The 24,371-nt window shown below is 39.6% G+C and overlaps 2 protein-coding genes across 5 annotated transcripts; one reads left to right on the forward strand and one right to left on the reverse strand.

Moving 5' to 3' along the window:
• Window positions 1-286: 286 nt before the first annotated feature.
• asb16 (ankyrin repeat and SOCS box containing 16) lies at window positions 287-9,946 on the reverse strand. 3 transcript variants are annotated; one of them, XM_057860491.1, is made up of 8 exons: window positions 7,228-7,913; window positions 5,996-6,142; window positions 5,684-5,785; window positions 4,754-4,844; window positions 3,304-3,571; window positions 2,593-3,001; window positions 2,448-2,531; window positions 287-644 (listed from the first exon to the last, which is right to left on the reverse strand). In XM_057860491.1, the coding sequence occupies exons 1-8, from the start codon at window positions 7,399-7,401 to the stop codon at window positions 354-356; spliced, it is 1,566 nt and encodes a 521-aa protein (XP_057716474.1). In that variant the 5' UTR covers window positions 7,402-7,913; the 3' UTR covers window positions 287-353. The 3 variants fall into 3 exon arrangements, with proteins under 3 accessions (XP_057716474.1, XP_057716476.1, XP_057716475.1); XM_057860493.1 differs by lacking the exons at window positions 4,754-4,844; window positions 5,684-5,785; window positions 5,996-6,142; window positions 7,228-7,913 and adding exons at window positions 8,085-8,432; window positions 9,831-9,946; XM_057860492.1 differs by lacking the exons at window positions 4,754-4,844; window positions 5,684-5,785; window positions 5,996-6,142; window positions 7,228-7,913 and adding exons at window positions 8,085-8,432; window positions 8,499-8,588.
• On the forward strand, window positions 9,373-24,170 carry hrob (homologous recombination factor with OB-fold). 2 transcript variants are annotated; one of them, XM_057860490.1, is made up of 10 exons: window positions 9,373-9,610; window positions 9,728-9,778; window positions 13,925-15,175; window positions 15,258-15,341; window positions 17,548-17,682; window positions 17,763-17,871; window positions 17,944-18,002; window positions 18,102-18,224; window positions 18,299-18,431; window positions 23,991-24,170. In XM_057860490.1, the coding sequence occupies exons 1-10, from the start codon at window positions 9,608-9,610 to the stop codon at window positions 24,047-24,049; spliced, it is 2,007 nt and encodes a 668-aa protein (XP_057716473.1). In that variant the 5' UTR covers window positions 9,373-9,607; the 3' UTR covers window positions 24,050-24,170. The 2 variants fall into 2 exon arrangements, with proteins under 2 accessions (XP_057716473.1, XP_057716472.1); XM_057860489.1 differs by having other exon boundaries at window positions 9,375-9,610; window positions 17,944-18,029.
• The last annotated feature ends 201 nt before the right edge of the window (window positions 24,171-24,371 follow it).

Genomic DNA, 24,371 nt, shown 5'->3' on the forward strand with positions numbered 1-24,371 from the left:
TTTTAAAGTAACGGAAATAGTTACTTTCCCTGGTAACTAGTTACTTTCCCTGGTAACTAGTTACTTTTACTATAGAGTAATTCAGTTACTAACTCAGTTACTTTTTGGAAGAAGTAGTGAGTAATGTAACTAATTACTTTTTTAAAGTAACGTGCCCAACACTGCGTATGATTGAATCTCCTTACTATATAGTGTACTAGATATCCTACTTTTCCTCAAAAAAAAAAAAAAAAAAACAAATACAATCCCACAAAGTGAAAAGATTATATTCCTTTATATAGATGAAATTCATATTGGTTTAATTCACACTGGGATTCAAAGGCAACCATTCACGCACAAGGCTCAATCCAATTTCAGTGTAATGTCCCGTCATTCTGCAACAGCAGGTAATCCTTGACTGAACTAGGGACATCCAGTCGCCTCACTTGAGATTGGCATAGCACCCCCAAGCGATGACGCACAGTGCAGCGACAGAGATGCTGCAGCGAGCGTGGCTGATCACTCAGTTTACGCACGAGTTCGTAGAAGCTCGAGTGTTCCTGCCTGTGAGGGCAGTCGTCCATCCAGGTGAATGATGGGACGTGCGTGTACGAGTTAAGAATCACCTCGAAAGTGGCCGGAGAGAGAACACATTGCCTCAACATCTGTAAAAAGAAGAATGAAGAAACCATTAACTAATACGTATCAGATTCGTTAAAGACTAAATTGTCTTTGACATTGTCAAATACATTGTGCTGCTTGATGTCAAAACAGCTACCTGTTTTTGCAATGTATTTTCAGTGAATGGTCACTGGGAGCTATCCTTGTTAAAATGAATTAGACATCCATTAACTAATGATTCTGATTAGAGGTGTGACCAAAAATTCGGCACCTAAGACTTTTGGCCAAAAATAGCTAAAATGCTATTTTCGGTTCAAAGGCCGAAAGTGTACCACTAAATAGTGTGAAGAACTGTAGCCCTCTTGTGATGCCATACTCAAAGCAACACTACCGGCTCACAGCCAGCATGTTCACGGTTTTGAAATATTTTGAAGTATCAGCGAAATATATAAATGATCAAATAAGGAAAGTAAATATGCTTCATCGCTGCTACACGCTTGTTCTGAAGTTGCTTTCCGTTGATGTTTCGCGTCCCATCGAGTACAGTGCATTTGAGCCTGTGTGTGAGCAGTTTGGAGTAAATCAAGAGAGCAGTATTCAAATAAATGAGTATTTAAATGCATACATGTGCATTTGCTGTGGTTTAGTACATTTTTATGGCACGACCACTTCCTCTTTTTGTCACTTTTTCCAGCGACTTCCACACCCCTTCTGCCAGTCGCCGTTTAATCCGGCTGGGAGCGGATTTGCTTGGCTTCATCGCCGCTAGGACTCAGCCCACTCATCTAGCTCTCGATCGATTCCACTTGTTGCATAAGAAACAGCGAATCATATTTTCAGGAGTACAAAAGATTGTTATGACCTTGTAAAAAGGCTTTACTAGTTCTGGCAAGAACGGAATAGTTTATTGTTGTTGTTGTGAACTACAGTTCCACACAAACGTACATCGAGGTCTCATTTAGCTTAGCAACTGGAGGCGTGAGACCCATTTTTCAAGTGTCCCAAACTTCCAAATAAGCACATTTGTCCAGGTTTCATCGGCCATGAAGCCGACCAGCAGAATGCTACAACGACGCTGGCACCTCTGCTATAGGACGCGTTCAGAGTTTGCCACAAAATCCTCACTGCCGCCGGGAACGCACCCTCCAAAGGGGTTTCTATTGGCACCTTTCAAACAATATTTCTTGAGCCTGGGAGATCGTAAAACATTTTGGAAGATGTTTACGTACTTGTGAGAAGGGATCAGATTTTATTTCCGCCTAATAGTAAAAAAAAATAAATAAATAAGGCCAAGACAAAGGGCATTACGGTAATCAGAAAGTAATGAAATACAATATTTTTTTAATAGGAGTAAAAAATTAATTGCATATATGTGTATTATTCGGTTTTTCGGCCAAGTGTTTCCAATATTCGGTTTTCAGCTTCGGCCAAGAAGTTTGCTTTGGGCACATCCCTAACTGATACGTATCAGTTTCGTTAAAGACTAAATAGTCTTTGATATTGTCAAATACAATGTGCTGCTTGATGTCAAAACAGCCAAATGTTTTTGCAATCTATGTTGAAAAGTTTAAGTGAATTGTCACTTGCAGCTATCCTTGTGAAAATTGATTAAACATTTGTTATGATTGTAATTCATCAGACTCCTAAGTCTTTAGGAAAAAAATGAAAACCTACACAGAGCAACTGCTCTGTGTAGTAGTCTGAAGTAGGGTTGAGAAAAAAACTTTTTTCGACGGCAATTGTTTTATGTTGAATACTAAATCATCTTTGATTGCAGAAAACATATGGTTGTTTTTTTTATTCAAAACTGTTGTCTCTCAATGGTCTAGACTGGAGCTTTTCCTAACCTTTGGTGGGACAGGTTTGGCTCCATGGTTCAGCAGGGTCCGTACCACTTTTTCAGGTTGCTGGTCTAAGTAGTCCTCAAGCACCTTAAAAGACAATCTGTCTTTTACTTCCACTTCTTCGTGTTTTGCTTCTTTTCTGTCATACCTGCAGCACACATTCCATGGGTGTGCACCCTGCACAGTTACTGACATCCGCCTGCGCGCCATACTGCAGCAGTAGCTCTACGATTGCCGGGCAGCAGTTGGCACAAGCGTTGTGCAGTGGCGTGTGTCGTTTCTTGCCCACCGTACGCGGGTTGGCGCCCGCGTCCAAGAGCCTACGGACCACACCCAGGTAGCGGCCCGTCTCTAGAGGCCTGTCGGCCCTGGCGCAGGCGGCATTCAGGGCCGTTTCGCCTTCCCGATTGGTGGCCAGCACATCAGCACCTAGGGATAGGAGCAGCTCCACGTGGCCCTCCAGGCCCCTCAGGGCAGCCACGTGCAGTGGGGTGAGCCTGGACTCGGCAGTCCTCATGTTTACATCGGCGCCGCCGTCCAGAAGCAGCTCAGCACACCTGCAGGAGGATTTTTCATTTTAATTCATTAGCTGCTATTAAAGGTTATTGGTGTTCAATTTTACTGTGAGAGCTGGGAGCGATTGTTCACTGCCAACCCCCTCCAAGTTAAAATAGATGTGCAGGTACCTTTCATTTATTTACATCACCAAGATCGTAATCATATACAGTATCTGTATATGAAAAAAGTTTCCTTGATTTTTTTTTCACATGCAATTGTTAAACTCAACATATATAGAAGGCACAGCACATGTTTTTCTAAACACCATAGACAAATGAAAGTTGCCGCGTTTTAAACTCACTGTAATGAGAGTGGCGAGGTGCAGAGGTGAAGAGGAGCGTTTCCGTCGGCCGATAGCAGTTGTACGTCTGCTCCGTGGTCGAGCAACATTTTGACGCAGGCGGCGTGTCCTCCCGCACAGGCGTCATGGAGGGCCGTGCCGCCTCCCGGGTCTGCGTTCACTTCAGCGCCGCGGAACAGGAGCTCCTCCACACAAGCCACGTGCCCAAAGCTGGATGCCAAGCGCAAGGCGGATGTCTGCTTCACCTTGGAGGTCATTGTCCACATGCCTAATTGAGGAAGCATTAGTATTACTATACACTCTAAAAAATTTGACCCATGGTTACTCAAAAAAATTGTGGCAACAAAGTGACACTCAATATAATTGAATAGATTTAAAGCGCTATAATTTTGATTAAAAAGTATTGAATACATTAACTTAATTTAAACCCAAAAAATTAAATACATGTTAATAAAAGCAACAGCAGAAATGTGTTGGATGTACTAATAGACAACACATGATGAGTTATATCACCAAAAAATATTGAGTAAATCTTACTCAATTTCACAAGGAAAGCTGATTTATGTTAACTAAGACTCTCGAGCAAAAATAATTTACATTCACTGAATATCTGGAGGAAACTGATTCATATTTATTGATAATCTAGTTGAAATTGAGTTATCTTTGTTAATTACATGGGTGAAATTGATTCACATTTGCTAAGTATATGCATAAAAATTATTTGGATTAAGTAAATAAAGTAAGTTATATCAACTCATATTCTAGCACATTGTTGCTTAATTCAACACATTTACACTGTTGTTTTTATTTTTCTGTACCTAAAATAATTGTCTAATTTTTTATTTTAATTTGTATGACGGGATTTTATTCTACTCAATAATATTGAGTGTCACTTTGTTGCCATAATTTTTATGGGTCTAATTCACCCAATATCCTGACCAAAATTAAGTAAAATGTGGCATCAAGAAACATCAACAGATTTCAATGCATTAAACAGCATAAAACATTTATTTGAAAAACTAGAAAATTTAACATATTAACATACTTTTAATAATTCACAAGAAAACATTGAAGCAACCAAGAAAAAATTCAACATATGAACATATTTTAACAACACGAAGAATTGAACAACATTGTAAATTAACAACAAAGGAAAATTCAACAGATTAACATGTTAATCTGTTGAATTTTCCTTTGTTGTTAAACTATTAACAATTTCACAACAAAGGTCTCTTCTGTTAGGCCAGTAGCCTGTTCTTCAAGCTATTGATTTTTGGGGAGAGCTTTGTATCATCGAGGCCAAGGAAAAGTTTTTGAAACACTTCAAATGTGTTCTTGAGTTCCTTTGGATATGTGAGATTCAACACATAAGCAATCCCAACCAGAAGGGAGCAAGCCCTCGGAAGATTTTCCAGACCAGTCAGCACTTTGACGCCCTCCACCACAATACCGATGTCTGGTGCCTCTGATGGGTTCGGTTTGATGTAGATCTTCAATGTTTGAAGTGCAAGATCTTGGAGTATTCGGTCCTCATCAGCATCCTGTAATAGCAAGAACATTGCGCATATCAGACAATAAACCCAAGGGAGGCACTATTTCCCAAATTGCTTCAACTGTTTGGACAAGAAAAACTGGAGTTTGTCATAGCTATTGTTCCTATTGCACTCCATTTATGTCAGTGTTTTAAACAAATCTTACATAACACTTAAAAATATGCATAAAATCATTTTTTCATACCAGGTAAATTTTAAATGATCTCATCAGTTTACCACAAATCAAAACAATTCAATCACACCATCAAGGTTTTAGCAGTTACAGTAGTAAATATATGTAAATGAAATCAATCCATTACATCTTTTTTACCTGGGACTGTTGTGATTAATCCAATCCAAACTATTAACATACTAATCCGTATTGTACCATACTGATAGTGGTAACAAAAGTTGTGGCACTGTAAGTTCATTCCTGACGCTATAAAATTTATAAATTTTCCACAGCAATTGGTTCAACTTTGCTCTCATTTACTTATTATTAAGTTGCCTCAGTCTCTGTAAAAATGTATTTGTATTCACAAAGCAGCTCTTTGGCCAGCATTTCTTAGGTACTTCTTAGGCACCAATTATTAAGACTTTAAAACTTTTAAATTCTGCTAATTGGTGCAATCAAATAACACCTCCTATTTATGCACTTGCACTTAAAAGTTCCATGATGGAAAATAAACACTTTTAAACACTTAATAGAGGACAATGATGTAGTTTGCCAAGACCTACTGGGAGAAATACAGTTAAAGCTATTTTGTGATTTGACTTCCCCAAAACATATTAAGTCAAAGAGATGAGAGTGATGACCTTCTTTTATTTTAACATGTAATTCAACTTACATCGTACTCTCTTAAGAGTTGCTCTGACGATTCCCCGAGGAACTTCATCGAACATCTAATGACGATCTCTCTCTTCATGTGGATATTTGGGTTGCTTGGAGTCTGAAATGGAAAAATAAACACAAGGTGTTTTATATTACTGTTAATAAGGCCCTATCAAGGATCCTTCCTATGCCGTCTCTGGGACCTGAATAAGGAAATACTAATGAAAAATTCTCATGCAATTATTTCATCACAGGATAACATTACCTCCTCTAAAGTTGATATTCCTAGAACACTGTATTAGCAAACATAATGCTCAATGAAGGGTACCTTGAGTAAGATAGCCTGCAACTGCAGCCCCATGCTTCCGCCCTTGGTATGGAAGAGTTTTAATAGTTGAGGCGTAAATTCGTCCAGCTTGGACATGAACTTTGATTCAAGATGAACCATTGTTATTCGATAAAACTCATCCTGGATCTGAAAGACAAATCATAAAACCAGTTTTAAATCCTCAAGTATATCATATACTCATATAAAGTGTTACCGGTTCATATCTTTTGGTGTAAATATTCCTTAATAGAGTGAGGACCGCTGCAGCTTATAGTCCAGTGCGGCTTATCAATTAAAAAATGCAATTTTCGTGTCAAATTTGGTGGGTTGCGGCTTACAGTCAGGTGCGCCTTATAGTCCGAAAATTACGGTCGTGTTTTTCAAAGAAAATGAGAACAATAATGCAAAATAAATATATATATAATATGTATATAATTATATTAAATATAATTAATTGAAAACATAACAATTAGATATTTGTTTTATAAATCGTTCAACCCTATAATATACAATTATATGTAAGAGACTGTGCGCCTTTTAATATTTATCATTTGTCATTTGTTGATATGCATATTACCTTAGAATTGGTTTTATATTTTTGTCAGACATCCTAAAGGTTCCTTTTATTGAAGTGGGATTTTATAAGGTATTTATCCATAGTTAGTGTCTTACCTGCACCAGTGTGTTCCCAATGACATTTATACTGGTACAGACGCTATGCCACGTACTAATGTGAAAAAAAAAAAAAAAAAAAAAGGATTATCCCTTAAGAATGTCCACAATAAACATTTTTGCTGTCACATTATTACAGGACATAATTATTATTGGTTAATGTCACAGCAGTGGAAAAGTATGTACAAATCATTAACTTACCTGCTAGTCTGAGAAATCCTCCTCACCTGAGGTAGACTATCAGCTAACCCAACATTATAGGGTATATTAGTTATACAAGAAAACGTATTCTGGTCGTTTTCCATGTGGCGTTTTCCTAGCTTTGGACTCAACATATAGCTCGCTAACCCATTAATCTCGCTTTGTGATATACCCCCCAGAACCTAGCATTTCGCAAAACAGCCATTGTGCTCAAAACACATTAACAGACGAACCAGTGAAAATGCGACAAGAATTCTGCATTTAACACGCTACTTGAGTAAAAATTTTACGAATACAATTCTATTGTGAAAACTAAATGCAGTAACTTCAGATAAAACTCCTAAATTGATTATACTCACCACTGAGACACAAGTGTGCTCCTCCGTGTCGGTGTGCTGGCTTGTTAAGGTGGGGGGAGGGGAGGTTAACTTGACTGTGGCCAGGAGCCAGGACGCTAAATTAAATAAAAAAAGAATAGTTTGTACTTTACATCCATTATATAACAGTATTACGCTATACTCGGTAAAACACATTAAATTGTGAAATTCACACTACTTTTTCAATCATTGCAATGCTTTTAGTCGAACCAAACTTTTTCAATCATTGCAATGCTTTAGTTGAATCAAAGACGACACAAACTGACTTCAGTCAGTAACACTAGAACTTAATTTTGACTGAAAGTACAGTAAAGTTGGCACGTTTAGCAATTTGTAGTAACACAAAGCAATGTTTAACTGATACAGACACTGGGGTCGTTACCTAAGAACAATTAAACAGCTCTTACCTTTAAGCCAACGGTCTGTGAAATGGTGGCTGACTTGCTGTTGTGTGATGAAAAATGCCTTGGGCGGGAAAATAAGACCTTCCAATGAGTAAAATTTATCAATTTTCTGCAGTTTTGACTTTGCTTATAAAAATAAATAAATTCTACTCACTGATTTTAAGTTGGTTTTATATTTAAAAAATACTAATTAAAATGCTATTAATAAATGATTAAAAATTGGTAAATTCTGCTCACTTTGATTGCAAACTGCACACAGTCATTTTTATTATGTATAGTCTACTTTTATTTATTTTGTAAATATTATCAAAACCTGATCACAGCTTTTACAGTGTATGGTTTTCACTGGTAAAACAGCCCGCCGAAATAAACCACAACTACAAATATTGCCCGTGAGGAAAATTAGTTTGACGCCACTGAGCTGGAGTGATGTACCCATCTCCGGGGCCCACACCATCTCTTCATGCACTGTCTCCATCAGGGCGTTGACCATGGCAGGGTCCCTGAGGATGGCGTACACACCTTTCATGTCTCCGCACATAAAAGTATTGTGGACAGCGGTGTCACGGCAGCGGACTTGAGGCGGGGCGGCCCGCACCTCCTGGAGGTGCTGCGGATTGCGCGGAGGCCTCCGGGGGGCCCTTGGCAGCGGAGCCCGGGTAAGGGCTCTCCTTTGGGCTAAGGCCCGCCGTGCGTCTTCCCAGTCCTGCAACTCCTGCTCCATCCGCAGGGAGCGCAGCGACATAGATGTGAAGTAAAATGTGTCCTTGGACATAATGCTTCCTGCAGAACACCAAAGGCTACATTGCGTATCTGTTTCTTTAGGCAAGTTAAAAAAGCTTTACTTACCCTTATTCTGAGCTGCAGAAAAACTTTTATGATCAATAAAAGTACATTTGTCCCCTCTTTTTACACGCAGTCGCGTAAGCAACTTCTTTTGCAGTGCACTGGATTGCCAAATACCAACTCAAAAGCAGTTATTAATAGACAGACGTCAGTGTGTTTGTAAACTGATACATGTACATTTCCAAAGCACTCAATAGATGGCAGTAAGAGCTTTAATGGACTGCAAAACCAAGGAATGAGTAGGAATTTATTTTATTTCATAGGTTGTTAAATTGTCATTGTGTCTAAGGTCCCTTTTATTAAAGGAAAGGGAAAACAACAAAGCCAGAATTTAATTTATGTTCCTATTTCCGTATTTTATACGATTTGTTAAGGTGTTTCAGGGTATATTCTTTAAAAAAAAAAAAAAAAAACTAGTTTGAACATCTGTTTCACGACTTCGATCGTGGAATAGGAACCACACTGCTCAACTTTCGCATTTTCCCAAATTTATTATTGTGATTAATTTACAGAAAGCTAATAGTGTGGAGAGGAGACCGTACTATCAGATTAACTGAATACATTTGTTATGAAAAAATATATCGTTTCAACCAAAGAAGAAGAAGAATTTTGTAAAATATTGTGTCTAAATCAATGCCGTTTCCCTGGCGTCATTGAAGGGGGTGTTCTCGACCCAATTGAAGGGGTTTAACCGTTACCTATTACCATTTTCTTGACTGTGTAAATGTGCGGCATAAACACTGGAACCCCCCTTTACATGGAAAAAGCAAAATGACCAATGAAAGACTTTTTTTTCCGGACGAAATGACCCAAAAGGAATTAACTTTGGTTTCGCTAAATTTGACGGAAACGTCGAACGGGAGGCAGACAGAGAACCATCTCTTCCACTTTAGTGTTCTTTGTAAAATCTTCATACGTCATCAATGACTCATCATGTTTGAACGTGAGTCGCGGGCCTGGCACTTCATTTGCCCACCAGACCCAACGGCGTATATTAGCAACTAAATATTACGAAATAACGTTCAAAACACAACACAATTGGACTTGTTTTCACTTGATGGCCTTCGATATCTGTTCCAGTTAATATCTCGTCGCAACATATCGTACCTGCTATGGTAAGTTAGTTTGGGGCGAAAGTAGCATGCACGCTAACGTGGTAAAAACATGTTGACCCATCACCCTCTATTTAGCCACTAAGCGAGCTTCAGAGATATGCCTTTTGACTGTTTCAGAGTTGCCAACTAAGTGGGCTTTTCAGCATTGGCGAGGATTTTGACGATGAGGTAACGCCACACGAGCACAGACCTACACACACCTGATGCAATTTTTACACACCTGTCCTTACTCCTTTCCATCAGTTTTGGGGAAACATCGACGTGACGTTACCTAGAATACTGCTAGAACTTCAAGTACGAATATCCAATACATTGTAAAATGGTGTACAACTGAAGTACTGCCAGGTTTTAATTGACGCATCTCCCCCCTTTAATTAACTTAGCTGGGCTACCAGATGATTTGGTACGCAGTGCAGTCTGTTAGCCTGTTTATGCACATTCCTCTGCCTAATCGCCACTTTAAACTTGCCATTTATAAGTTGGTGGTCAACACTAACTTACTCATCTGCTTGAAGCCCTGTAATGAGCACAGTGTTTGGGCATTATGTTTAGGTGTTACAAAGCTATTAAAAATCATATTGTCATAGATAAGTACTAGAGCTGGGAATCTTTGGGCACCTAACGATTCGATTACGATTACGATTCAGAGGCTCCGATTCGATTATAAAACGAGTATTGATGCACCCCCCTCCTTTTTTTTTTTTTTTTTTTTTTTTTTTTTTTTTAAATATAAAATAAAGTTTTGTACATTAGTTCCAAAATTGTTTAAAAATACTCTCAGGCTAAACCAAACTACTATTTCAGTATCAAGTTAACATATAGCAGTAAACAAATATACAAAAATAACATTAAATAAAAAAACTCCAGTCCCCATTCTGTATCAGCAGCTTTAAACTACATTCACTTAATTTAATGTTGTGAATCAACCGTTAAAGTTGTTAAAATTGCTCCCGTTATTCCATAATTTCCCTTTTGTCTACTTTTGACATGTGAAAGTTTTAAAACTATTTTAAAGATAGATTCAAGTCAATATTTTACCGATTTAGGAGTATTTTAGATAAAAAGTTAATTAGGTTTGCTTGGAAGGTTCGCTACAACAGCATTGCAGGGAAGTTTACTGCTTTAAGATGGCGGCCGTTTACTAACGCCCGCATCTAGCTTTTTGCAGATGTGCTGCTACCGCTACCGAGTCTATAATCCATCTAGTCCTATATAAATGATATCTACCGTAACATTATGTAGCTTAGCTGTACTTGTAGCAGCTTTTCGGCAGCAGTCAGGTATGTTGTTGTGTTTTTTTTATCTCGTGGCATGAGTTGAGCTAGAGCCGTGAGTTGAGCGTTGGCATTACCCGAGGGGCCGGTTAATAAGAAGCATAATGTTTAGCTACTCCCGCTCCGTTCCGTCCCGAAGTCCGCGCGGCGCGCTGAGTGTGTTGTACTTCCGCTTTACTGGGCATATTTCAATAATCGGAATTTGGATGTTTGTGAATCGTTCTCGAATCTTCCACGGCCGAATCGCGAATAATCTAAGAATCGGAAATTTTACACACCTCTAATAAGTACATTTTATAGTCATTTTTGTTTGGGTTTCCCTTGAAAATGCATAAATTGAAATGAGTTTACTTACTTGGCTTGACAGCTTTTTACATATGATCCCCTAAACACCTTGTTTTCTAGGAGTGGGAACCTCTTGGTACCTCACGATACGATACGATTTGCGATACAAAGGTCACGATAACGATGATCTGACGATATGGCGATACAACGATTATTGATACATTGGTCAAAAAATAATTCTAGGATATTCTACAAACAACTAATAAACAGAAAACAAGCTTCTGCTGTGAATTGGAATGAGTTTATCACTAGTAGACGTCCAATCCATTTGAACTGGGAGGGTGGCAGCGAATGAACTAATAAACAGAAAACAAGCTTCTGCTGTGAATTGGAATGAGTTTATCACTAGTAGACGTCCAATCCATTTTAAACTGGGAGGGTGGCAGCGAATGAACATTTGAACATTTGTTCATTCGCTGCCATCCCTCCCACTTCAAACGGACTGAACGTCGATGGCCGTCAGTGGCAGCTAATGCCAGGCAATGAGGTAATTTTGGCCCATTTAAGATAAATTTCCTCTTGATTTTCAGTAACTTCCCGTTGATTTTGGGGTATTTTATGGAATCACCCAAATGAATAAGCAGTGACTCAAACTCAACAGGAAATGACCTGTAAATGCTCTAAAATAAACAGCAAGTGACCTGTAAATGCCCCCAAAAATCGGACCGAATGACTGTGAATGCTCTGGTTTTGAATGAACAAAAGTTCCCAGTCTAAATGGATTGGGTGTCGAGCACCGTGAATGGCAGCCTGACTGGCAGCTTAACTGACAATATATTATGGTGGAAGATTTTGGTAGCAACTTGTTGGTTCCTTTTTTTTTTTTTTTTTTTTTCCCCTAAAAAACAAAACAAAACATCGACACCTTCTTAAAGCGATATCTTAATTCTTGGCAGGAGCATATCGATAACCTTTTGGGATACAAAGTATCACGATATATCACTATTTCGATATTTTGTGGCACCCCTATTGTTTTCCCCATAGTGGAGTACAGAATCTTTCTGAATATAAGGCACTGCTTTTTTCTCTCTCCCGTTAAACCACAGGTGTCAAACCGATTCCAGAAAGGGCCTAGGGGGTGCTGGATTTTGTTCCAACCGATCCCGTGCAGAGAGTTTAACCAATTAACTTCCTACTGAAACAAGCAGCACCTGATAAAGCTTAACTGATTACACATGTAAAAGATCTGATTGGTGAAAAGGTATCCTCTTCATTGGTTGGAAAGCAAACCTGCACCCACTCGGCCCTTTCTGGAATCGGTTTGACACCTGTGCTTTAAACCCTGTGGATTTAATAACGAAGCGGCCTATGTTCTTCACAGATTCACAAGCATTATGCTTACTTTCTTTGTTCATTTTGCTCGCTCGGTGACCTGGAGTGTCATGGTGCTCTTGCCACTTTGGGTGCATAGACTACACCCACTAGCGCAGGTGTTCCTTAGTCCAGTGTTCCCCAACTCGGCCTGAACGATATTGGGAAAAAATATCATTGCGATTTTTGGGGCGGTTGCGATATATTGCGATAGTATACTGCGATATTAAAACTAGAAGAATTTTCAACAGGTAACTATAATAGCTCTGTTTGGGGTAGGCCTGAAGGATACTAGAAGAAAATATAATTGCGATACATATTCCCAAGGCTCCACAATCCACATGCCTTTTCACTCGATTCCGATCCTGTGAAAAATAGAGCAATCAACCCAATTTCCGCTGATGTGATCGGATCGAGGACATCCCTAATTTGTATTATGCCGTGTAATTCAGGCTTGCTTTATATAAAAGGGAGCCAGGATCTGCAGACTTGCTGTTTTTTTATTAAGTAAAACAAAAGTTAACATGTTAAAAAAAAACATTTGCACATCCTGCGGTGTGACTATTGCGCCTGTGCACATTGCGATGGCGATGTTCAAACGATATATTGGGCAGGCCTATCCCCAACCTTTTTTTTCACGGACCGGCAATGTGTGGCAGTAAATATAAAATAACACGTCGAGGCTAAAAACGAACATTAAGTGCAGGGAATTTTTTTTTTTTTTTTTTTTAACAGCAGCCTCGCCTAAAACCTGTCGGCAAATATCTGTGATCGCAAGCATAATGAGTTGTTCTCCAATCATGAAAGGTTTCTTAGCTTTAGCAAAACAAAGCATTTGCGTTTGTTGCCTCGTTTGCTAGCTTTTAGCCACATATTATGAAGAATGGACTTTGTTGTAGGCTTGTCTTCTGGCTCATCAGGTGGCCTTTTCCCTGTAAAAAAGCTGTCCAAAGACTTTGCCGCACACATCCAACAGAAGCTAAAGTTGCTGTTTACATTGACTAGCGCTGGGCTGCTATAGGTGTGCAAACAACCTACTAGTAATTACGGCCAACCACTAGTATGCGACCTATGCATATCTTTACTCGGATTTGACTACAGAGTAGACAGGGATATGGATGTGTCAAGAGCTACAGGCCAGATTGCAGTCGTTAATAAATTATTTCTCTGTGGCCCGGTAGCAAATGCGCCACGACCGGTGGTTTGGACCACTGTCTTAGTCCATCAAAACTGATGAAGGTGGGTTTGACAATGCGTCATCAAACCCATCTTCAGGGTTTTTTTCCAAGTTTATCAACTGTACATATGTTAGAAGGCGAGTTGAACTTCATCATTGAACAGTGCTGTTGTTGACGCTCCTTTGTATGTACTCTTTGTGCATCAGGACCTTCTTGGGAGCACCTGGGGGGTTGCACCCCAAACTGTCGTGCCATCCCGCCCCTTCGGTGCTGCTTGTGTCGCTTCTAGTGATTCTGGTAACAAACTCCTCCAGAGATCAGCTTCCCCGTGTTCCCCTTCATCCTTGGAAACAGCTGCGCCCACTTTGCGGGGGCTCTCCTCTACAAGTCGGGCTCACCCCATTCTACCAGAACTTAAAGAGCACCACATTGAGGAGCAGAAGAGACCCACTGCCACTTTGCCACACTCTATGCTGACTGCTGCCTATGTCACCCGCAAAGATTCCAATTGCAACCTACTACAGCCAGGTGGAGATTCACTGCATCTTGCTTTAAAAACATTGACTCCAACTTTGAAGAAACCTTTAACAGTTGGTCAGGCCTTGGGGCGCCAACCGCTCTCTACACCAGCCTTCCCCGGGCCACATGTGGGGGCACACCATAGGCCTGGCACCACTGTGCCATCCCACACTTTGGGCCGGGAGAAGGTTGTTCCGACTTTGCAGCAGCTCTCTTCCGGCCCTCGAGCTTTTACCTTTCAGCACTCTGCCTCAGTTCTCCCTGAGTCCCACTCATGGGTGCAGCAGAGCCCCATCCACTCCACCGATGTGGCAACACATTCGCTAGCTGCCACCCCTGTCATCCCTAGAGAGACTATGACAAATCCTTTCAAGTCAAACACAGAGAGATCACCTCAACCCCTTTCAACATTTAAGAGTGATGTCACTGAGCTTCACTTGGGGGTGTCACACAAGTCTGCCATCAGTGACAATGCAGATGATGATTTTGATGACTGGGACTTGGACCTCAAAGATTTAGAAGAATGTGAACGTCTCGCAGAACGGATTGCTCCAGTCAAAACTCTGCGCCCCACCAACAGTAGAGTGACTGAAAGAGTGCTAACCCCAACGCCCCCCTACCTCGCCCCGATGCGAACTATTACCACCTCCTCGCCGGTTCCCAACTCTTTTTCCAATACTCTTGGCAAGCCTCAGCAGGCGTCGTGGAGGACCCAGACACCAACCCACCCACCCCGGGGCCTCTTTGAGACCATTTCCCCTGGGCCTTCCCCCTCTTCAGCTTTTAGTCACCACCCCCTCAGCACACCACTGCTGACCAACCACCTGGTTCAGCTGGTGTCTGCGTCCAGTAAGGTTTCCCGTAAGAGGCCTCGGTCGGAACCTCGGCCGCCCATGACGCGGCGCTTCCCGGGCCCGGCTGGGCTCCTCCCACAGCAGGTCGAACTCAAACGTTAACATCGTCTATTGTCAATTGTTTTCCTGCCATAATTATGTAATAATTTTGTTCATTTTTTTACAGCCACAAAGTGAGAGTCTAGATGAGATTGTGGTGTCCGTTTCCCACAAGCCTGCCCATAATGTGGCAGAACGCCCTCCAAAGCAGGTAATGCTAACTTAAAAGTGTCCACTCATGTGATTGTCAATGTGAATGTGGTAAAGGTGTTACTGTACATGTATTTGTATTGAACTGTTTCGGTACGTTGTGCTCGGTTCGGAACGGAGACGTACTGAACGAGTTTCTGACGTAATGTAAACCTTACTTTTCGAGGCTGTGAGCGACCCTCCTCTGTCAGTACTACTACCGGTAGCTAGGATCAAGCAGACCTAAAGTCACTCGTGTAAAAATACTGTGGATCCGGTCGAGTTTCAAACTAATATGCAATCGTAACCCACTTTTTGAGTCCATCAGATCTCTTGAGTGGTAGATTGGGGCACAGTTGACTTGTCTTTGTTGTTTTACTGCTGTCTTCTCTGGTATAATAATAACCAGCACGGCCCCGTGTTCAATACAAAACCCTCCTACCACAAAAAAACAAGTAGGAACTAATATTCACATAGGAAGTAAAGTTATACAACCTAAAATATACAATATAAATGAATACTACATCACATTTGTAAAATATCAACACATAATTAAATAAATAGCGCATAGCACCATTTGAATAAAATGAAATGAGCTAAAACACCTGTAATAATAAGAATAATACACAGATCCTGCTTACACAATAAAATTTATTCATTTCTGTGTGGCGCTTTAACTTGACAAAATACACCAATAAAGCTTTTGAAAACTGTTGATAAGAAGAAAAAAAATGATTCATTGAGGCATTTCATTTGTAAAATACATGTTAAAATCTTTGTCATTGGGATTGCTTTTCTCTTTAGCACAGGACTTCTTTTTTCTTCTTTCTTTCAGAAAGAAAGCTGATCAATACGCGGGGTCTGAAAGGCAAATTGTTGTTGGATTATCTTTAAATACCTGCTACTTTTTGAGCAGAATTCTAGCTTTGTATAGGCTAATGTTCCTATTGTTGAAAGCACAAAGGTGTGTAATAAACAACTAGCACATTTATATTTTGCATTTTGTTTTCTTGCTGTACCGAAAATGAACCGAACGTGACCTCAAAACCGAGGTACTGTACGTACCGAACAGAGATTTTTGTGTACCGTTATACCCCTAGAATGTGGCTAGTTTAGGGGTGGGCATACCGGTCCTCAAGGGCCGTAGTGGGTCCTGGTCTTTGTTCCATCTGAGCAGCAAAGACAGTTTTTAACCAATGGGGTTTCTGCTAAAACAAGAAGCACCTGACTGCGATCAACTGATTTCATCCTCGCAAGACACCAGATTGGTGAAAGGTTTCCTCTTGATGGGTTGGAATGGAAACCTGCACCTACTGCGGCCCTTTGTGGAATAGTTTGCCCACCCCTGGGCTAGTTCTTTGTCAATACAGGTCCTTTAACACAAGACTTTAGTGTTCGTGTGGATTTTAGTCCGACTTATTTATTGTGTATTTTTTGTTAATTCTTCCCTTAAAAAATAGGTTGTACAGATTATAAATTATGTTAATAGTAGAAAAGAGGAAAATAACATTTATGTGCATTTTTAAATCTAACAAAACCCTTGCTTACTGTATGAACCAGTGCATGTGGACTAGTTGAAGTTGATCATCTCTCCTTCAATGAAGGGGAAAACCATCCTTTAAATCTTCTAACAGACCTTATATATGTGCCCTGCCATTGACTTGGAACCGCTCCATTGTTTGTTGTTTTGCTCCCTGCCATTTATTAGCAAACATTCAATTGTCTCTAACCATGGCATCGACTAGCAACCACCAGTTAGTTGTCTATCTATAAAGTCTATTTTATTATTATGTCAGTCAATGATTTTTTTCTATTAATTCACAACCAAGAAAAAAAATTTCATCCTTAATTAAAAAAAACAACACTATTTCTAATTGAAAGTGCAGGAAATGCATAAACAAACCATGGTTCAGATATTGGTTTGGTGTGTCACTCAGAAATCAGGCCAAAATGTCAATAATTTGAAAAGCAAAAGATTTTGCAGACTTTTTTTGTGTTAAAAACTTTTTTTTTCATGGAGGACTCCAGAAATCTGAGAATTTTAACTGTGGAGAGGATGAAATTGCAAACGATTGGCCAATTTTAAGTTATAAAATGTCTCAAAACCATTTTTGGATTATCAAAAATTGTTTTCAATTAAATTGGAAATTGACAAGTTGTTGCTTAATCGATTTATTTTTGCACCTCTACACTATCATAAAAGATTGTAACGCAATACTTTTGTCCAGGTTTCCAGCTCCCAGTCCGAGGAAGAGGAGTTCAGCAGTGGCCCCTGGGCGGCAATGAAGGCTGAGATGGGATTGGATGAGCGAAACCCAGTGTGCTTTCTGCGTTCTTACAGCGTGGTCATGGTGCTCCGCAAGGTCTTGTTTTGTTGACTTGTTTTAACCTCCATTTTGTGAACAAATGTCATTATGGGGATAATATTGTTTTGTTATGGCAGGCGGCTTTGAAACAGCTGAACAAAAACAAAGTCCCAAACATGGCTGTCATGCTCAAGAGTATCAACCACACCCACACTGATGCAAAGGCTGTGTTCAAGGATCCTACAGGCACGCATGCAGACACACATACAGATAGAGCCACCCATACTTTTACATCTGACATGCCTTTGATGACTGTAGGTGAGATCCAGGGTACGTTCCATCGGCGCCTTCTGGAGGAGCGCTTGGGGGAACTGAAGGTTGGTGCTGTGCTGCTGCTAAGGCAGGTTAGGAAACATTTTTAATTGAAAAATATGTCACCAGGACTTTGTAATTTTTAATAATTGGGATATTTCTAGGTGGGTGTTTTCTCCCCCTCCCACCGCAACCACTACCTCAACGTGACGCCCAAAAACCTCCTCAGGGTCTATTCGCCAGATGGAATGTGTCACACATCGGGGCAGCTACCCCCACTGATTCTGGTGGGTGGCACCCATCTAATTCTAAATCAGCAAGCATGGGCTGCTAAATATTTTTATATTTTCCTTACACATAGGAGCCGCCAACGTCACCATTGCCCACCGACAGACCGGTCTCTTGCATGCAGCTAATGTTCGACGAGGATGACTGTGATGATGACGGCACAAAATTCAATGAGGAAAACCCGCAAAATTCAAGCTGGGATGCAGGTGGGATTCACTCAAGTGTGAAGTACAAAAACATTTGTCCTATAGTTGACAATGTAAACAGTTTAATTGTGTTTAGCAAATATTTTAGTTGTATGTTTGATAATAGATAATATAAATACATAAGGTATTTCACGGTACACACAAGTCATGTTCAGTTCGTACCTCGGTACAGGGGTCCCAATTTGCTACAACAGGAAAAACAACGCTCTTTCATCACAGGATTTGAAAGTAAAATGGTAAATGGAGAGTACTTATATAGCGCTTTATCTACATTGTTATAATGCCCACACATTTACCCATTCACGCACACATGCAAGGCGCTGCCAACCCATTGGGGGCAAGTTGGGGTTTAGTGCCTTGCCAAAGGGCACTTCGACAGTGGGCAGTCATAGCCGGGAATCGAATCGCTGACCCTTCAGTCCCAGGACAACTCAGGCTACCAACTGCGCCACGGCCGCCCAAAACAGTGAAAATTTGTTCTATTGGCTAAAACTGAAAAGCAGCTATTAGTAAAGTGCAAAATAAATAGAAAAAAACATCAAACTTGTGAATTTTGTGAGTTTTTATTGTTCTAACGGTCTTTAATTTACTCTTAATGTGCAAAAATAGACAACAGACTCAGTTTAGTCAGGTAGCACTTGCCAGCTGACAACCTTGGTAGCTTTTTATTTTATTTTATTTTATTTTTTAGTTAATAAGAAACTACCATTTTCAATGTTGGATTACACATAGTGAACTATAAACCTTTACCTGTGAACATATACTCCCATGGAAGATATATTTTTATATTGGCAAAAATAAAACGTGCAAATTGTTCCAAAACTAAAAAAATCATTTCTTGAAATGATGCTGAAATAAATACTTGGTGTTTCAATGACTTCAGCCTAGGGCTAGAGAAAAATAAATATTTCTTGATTTGAAATTAAAAAAAAAACAAAAAATACACTTCAAAAAGTGTGACTAGTACTCCATTTGATAATTCCCATCCCCACTACATTCGCCATAACTTTTCTAGTAGTGAGTTTGTCCTCTTTTTTTCAGTAATGTTGGTTGTTGGTTTAGGATCGTTACCTCTAACTAAGCATGGTGAATATGATGAAAATTGTTATCACGTTAAAAAATGTATCCGTCGATATCTGTAATTATCACAATAATTTTTTTCTTTTCAAATTTCTGTCAGATATTTGCAACTGAGTGTAAGTAGACAAAACCACATGCTGCTTTAGCCAATCTTTATCAGAACAAAGATGCATGCATGGTGACAAACTACTACACAGCATTTCACAAATTGTACTCAAAATCCACAACATTGCACTAAATCTGAGGTACACATGCAATCCCAAAAATTTAATGACTTTAAATAGACAAAACTAATTTTAATTTACAGGCAGCAACATGTTAAAGCCTTTTGTACATGAAGTCTTAAGGTGACAATGTCAACAAAATAAATAGACGAAAGAAAATGTTCAGTTTCAAAAATGTGACAAATAAACAAACAAACAAACAAGACAGCCATTACTTTAAAGGTTACGGGCCCGGAAAATAAGTCTGTCCACAGTCTCGGGCTATAATACTGCTCTGTGACAGGTCACACTGTTCCCTCCTACATTGAATACCCTCTCAGAGCTGGCGTTCACGTCGCGCTAACCCACCCCTTCTCCAGTGTTCGGGTGGTGTAATTACAGTTTAAATTTATCGAAAGTTTTTATTATTTCTGTTGACGAAAATTGAATGACAATAATTACTGTCATCATTTTATCGCCCAGGGTTACCTCTAACGTCCCCTGAAGTGTAGGAGGACTAACTCCGACGTGAAATAATTTTTTTTACTCCAACATGTCCGCTTTCTGACTGTGTGCACCGAACCGTGATACCCGTACCATGACTGTACCGGACGTATATAAATGCAGTTACATAATTTATATTATGTATTAGGCGTGCAACGGTTCAGTTAGCCCACGGTTTGGTTTGAACCTCGGTTTCAGGATCGGGGTTTCGTTTTGCTTTTTTTTTTTGAAAAAAGCCTTTATTTTGCTTTTTAAAAAAATGAAATAAACACTTAAAATGTAAACATTTTCGACTGTTAAAATGCCTCTTAGCTCTTTGGCTAGTGTAGTGACTGACTACTGAAATACACACACAGTGGTAGAAAAGTTACTTGGCAAAGTAACTGGTGATACCTTTCATGTTTTTTTTTTTCATTAAAAAAGACAAACAAACCCAAAAACATGTAACTTTGCTATGTTTGGAGGTCATTTAATGTTGTGAATCAACCGTTAAAGTTGATAAAATTGCTCCCGTTTTTCCATTAGTTCCCTTCTGTCTACTTTCGACATGTGAAAATTTTAACACTGTTTCATCCTTTAAAGATACTCAAGTCAAGATTTTGCCGATTTAGGAGTATTTTAGATCAAAAGTTGCTAAGGTTCGCTCGGAAGGTTTACTACAACAGAGCCTTTCTGAGAAGTTTACTGCTCTAATATGGCGTCTGTTTACTAACGCTACCGAGTCTGTCATTTCGCATGTAGTTCTATATGCATGAGATATCTAGGCGTAGCTTGTATGCTATCAGCTACAGTCAGGAAATATTGGCGGCGCCTAGCCTAGCATTGCGTTTGCTACAGCTTCTCAACAAACACTCTTCCCTCTCCGTGTCTGACTTTTCTCGCGTCATTCAACCAACGTATTAACGAACACTTTCTTGTTGCAGAAACGCTGACCAAACCCGAACGGATGGAAAAAAAAAAAAAAAAAAAAGTAATGCACGATAAACGTGCAGATTTTGAACGTAACGTACGGCGTGCACATTTAAAAATCACTGCTCACTTGTACAAATTACGTCGAGACCGTACAATTTGACAGGTATGAATTATAGTGGACCGTCACAGTTAGGTAGTAGCACTCTGTAGCACGGGACGTCCAACTACCAGTGGTCAGGGCGGCACTATGTGCTTTAGCGAAATCATCTTCGATGGCTTTGCGTGCCATTTCATAAATGTCGGGGATTACGTTGTTGGAGAAATATGTCCGCGAGGGAACAATGTAACGCGGGTCAAGCGTTAAAAATAAATTAACAAAGCCCGCCGTGTGTTTTCACTGGTGTCATCTTCGGGGTTGTCCTGCCCTGAGAAAGTGATATCTGTGGTGGGTGATGCCGGCTGAGGTGCCGGAGTCATGTTTTATAATTGTTGCCATTAGCATGGGGAACAAGCGCTGAGCAATGCTTGCAATTTTTTTTTTCCCTATATTTTCTCTCCTTCCGCATTGTAGTCCACGGGGAAACCAAAATATTGCCACACCGCAGATTTGAAAGAAGCCGGTGCTTCCTCAAAATTCGGTCTCTCCACTCCTCCGCTCGCCATAGCTATTTGTTTTCTTTCTTGTTTCACTTTCACTTCGCTCATAAACGAGAGAGGGCGTTACTCTGCTTCTGTGACATCTCTGCTTGACAGCGATCGGACATTTACTTGCGGGGCGGGAATTTCTCCACTGCGGTGCTTCACGTCACACACAGGCACACAGAGCTCGATCAATTCATTCCACAAGCGTTCGGAATACATTAATTGCAAAACCGAAAAGGCGCGGTTCATAAAGGCATATTGAACCGTACAGGGCGAACTGTATGGTTCGGCTTTGAACTGCAAACAGTTGCATATATATATATATATATATATATATATATATATATATATATATATATATATATATATATATATATAGTAGGGAAAATAAAGAAATATAGCTTTCATTTAATCATTTTTCATGTTACAGTTTTAACTTTACAATGGCTTTCTGAAGTGTTCTTGAACCCTCAAGGCAGCTTCTTTTAAAAAATAATGCTGCTTTATGAACTGCCGGCTACTATATCGAAGTTTATGGGTGTACAATGTTGGTTTCAATTATCCCGCTAATTACTGCAGAAATTTCTCCACATTCTCTGAACATTTTGATCATATGTTGAATGTATTTGATGAAATCCCCAAATTACTTGCATCTGTACATGGAGAAAAGTTTAAAATTTTCTATTTGCGTTAATCCGACCAGTTGTTGTTTTTTTTTTTTTTTTTTTTTAAATTAACATTTTGACATTTTATGCTTTGACCGTGCTGTGATTGTTTTTTAAAACACTGCCTGTAAAAGCTGGCATTGTTTTGCATTTTTTAATGTAGCTTTTCTATGTGAAATTTTCAGTAATTTGTTTTTTTTTTTTTTGCTTTCAGGGTAGGGCTCACAGTTATGGCCAAAATGACAAGCATGATTATTTTGATCAATCATCAAGCTAATAAAAGCATAAGAGTCTTTACAGTGATATTTTCTAGCTAGTCACAGTAAGTATGAAATCCAGATGATATACTGTATATTCATCTGGTGGACATTTTTTTTTTTTTTTTCTTTTTGGTGGAGTTGATTTTATTGTGCAACAAGTGATAATACAATGTTGTGTGGACAGAAAAGGAATAATACCTCAAAGAAGTTTGAGGAATAATGTTACCGTTTGAGCCGGGAGTAATTTTACAGTTCCAGATGGCCAGATGAAAGGGAAAATGAAAGGAAATAATAACAAGCGATAATGAAAGTAAAGCCTGAAGCGTTAGCTTTCATTCATTGCTAACAGAGCTACGGCATTGAACGCTGAACGGTAAATATATAATTTTTATGCCACTCGTATCTAAACAATAGCAAGCATACCGATTAAAGAATGATTTTTAATCTGAAAATATTCAAATCAGCTGCAGATGTGTTAAAAAAAAAAAAAAAAAAAAAAAAGCTAATCGCCAAATATACATTGGTAGCATATTTAGAGTAAACAACGTGCCTTCACCCTGCGTCATGTAATGGTAATAGCGCAGCTGTTGATGACCAACAGCAGGAGAGTAAAATGGAGATTTAAACTGCAGATTTTGCTTCTTTGGTTTATTTTACGGTGGAAATGACTACAAATTGCTTTCCAGTCTTTTTGATTCTGTAAAATATGCTCTGAAATGACAGTGGGACTTATAAAGTCTGCAGCTTGTTGCTCCCTGTCTGACATTGTCACCCTGAAACAATTCCAAGTGACTGAGAAAATGCACTCCTCTGCCTGCTCCCATGACTTCAGCGACCAAACAGCTGATGTGGACATTTGTACGCAGCAAAGAATAGTTGATGAGAATATGTTTTATGAATAGGCACATTTACTAATCGTACATGCATGAATGAAGCATGAGCAGGCGTAGTGTGTTGAGCTGCTGAAAGGGACAGACAGCTGTTTCTTTTGCACTCTCTCTTGCGCACTCTGGCCGAAGAGCTTTTTTCCCACTGGCTTCTCAGAGCCACAGTCAGGTAACTGAGGTGCTAAACTTTTTTTACAAGCATCACAGGTCATAGTCAACTCAGCCAGTTTGCGAAAGTTGTGAGTCACCAGCAGGTGTGAATACAGTATTTGGTTGTACCTAGCCTTGAAGGAATTGTGGCTTTGAGTCTCGTGATTTCGATATGTGTATCGTTACAGTCTTCAATCGCCACATGAAATGGCCTCAAAATATTGCACTATAAGACACTCGCATCTTGTCTTTGCAGACGACTTGGATGAGCTCCTAGTGGCGCTCCCTGAGGACCCAGCCTTTGACGGGAACTGATGCATCACCGCTGACCTATGTTGATAATGGTAAAAACATGCCAAAAAAGAAAAAAATTGGGTTGTTGTTGAAAGCTACCCCAGGTTGTTATTTCTGTTGGTATTAATTAAAACAAATACATGTCAAACTCATCTCAATTACTTTGTCACAATGAATTATTGACATATCCAAGCATTTATGCACAGATCTTTGCATCTGTAGGGAGCATTTTGTCAGATGTGTTCAAGACCTTAAAACTATATTTAAAAAAAAAAAAAAAAAAAAAAATGCATCATGCATTAACTAAAAAGCTATAATGCACTGATTTTCAAAGTGTGGTTAG

This window comes from Corythoichthys intestinalis, chromosome 16 (genome assembly GCF_030265065.1).
Source record: "Corythoichthys intestinalis isolate RoL2023-P3 chromosome 16, ASM3026506v1, whole genome shotgun sequence".
Lineage (NCBI taxonomy): Eukaryota > Metazoa > Chordata > Actinopteri > Syngnathiformes > Syngnathidae > Corythoichthys > Corythoichthys intestinalis.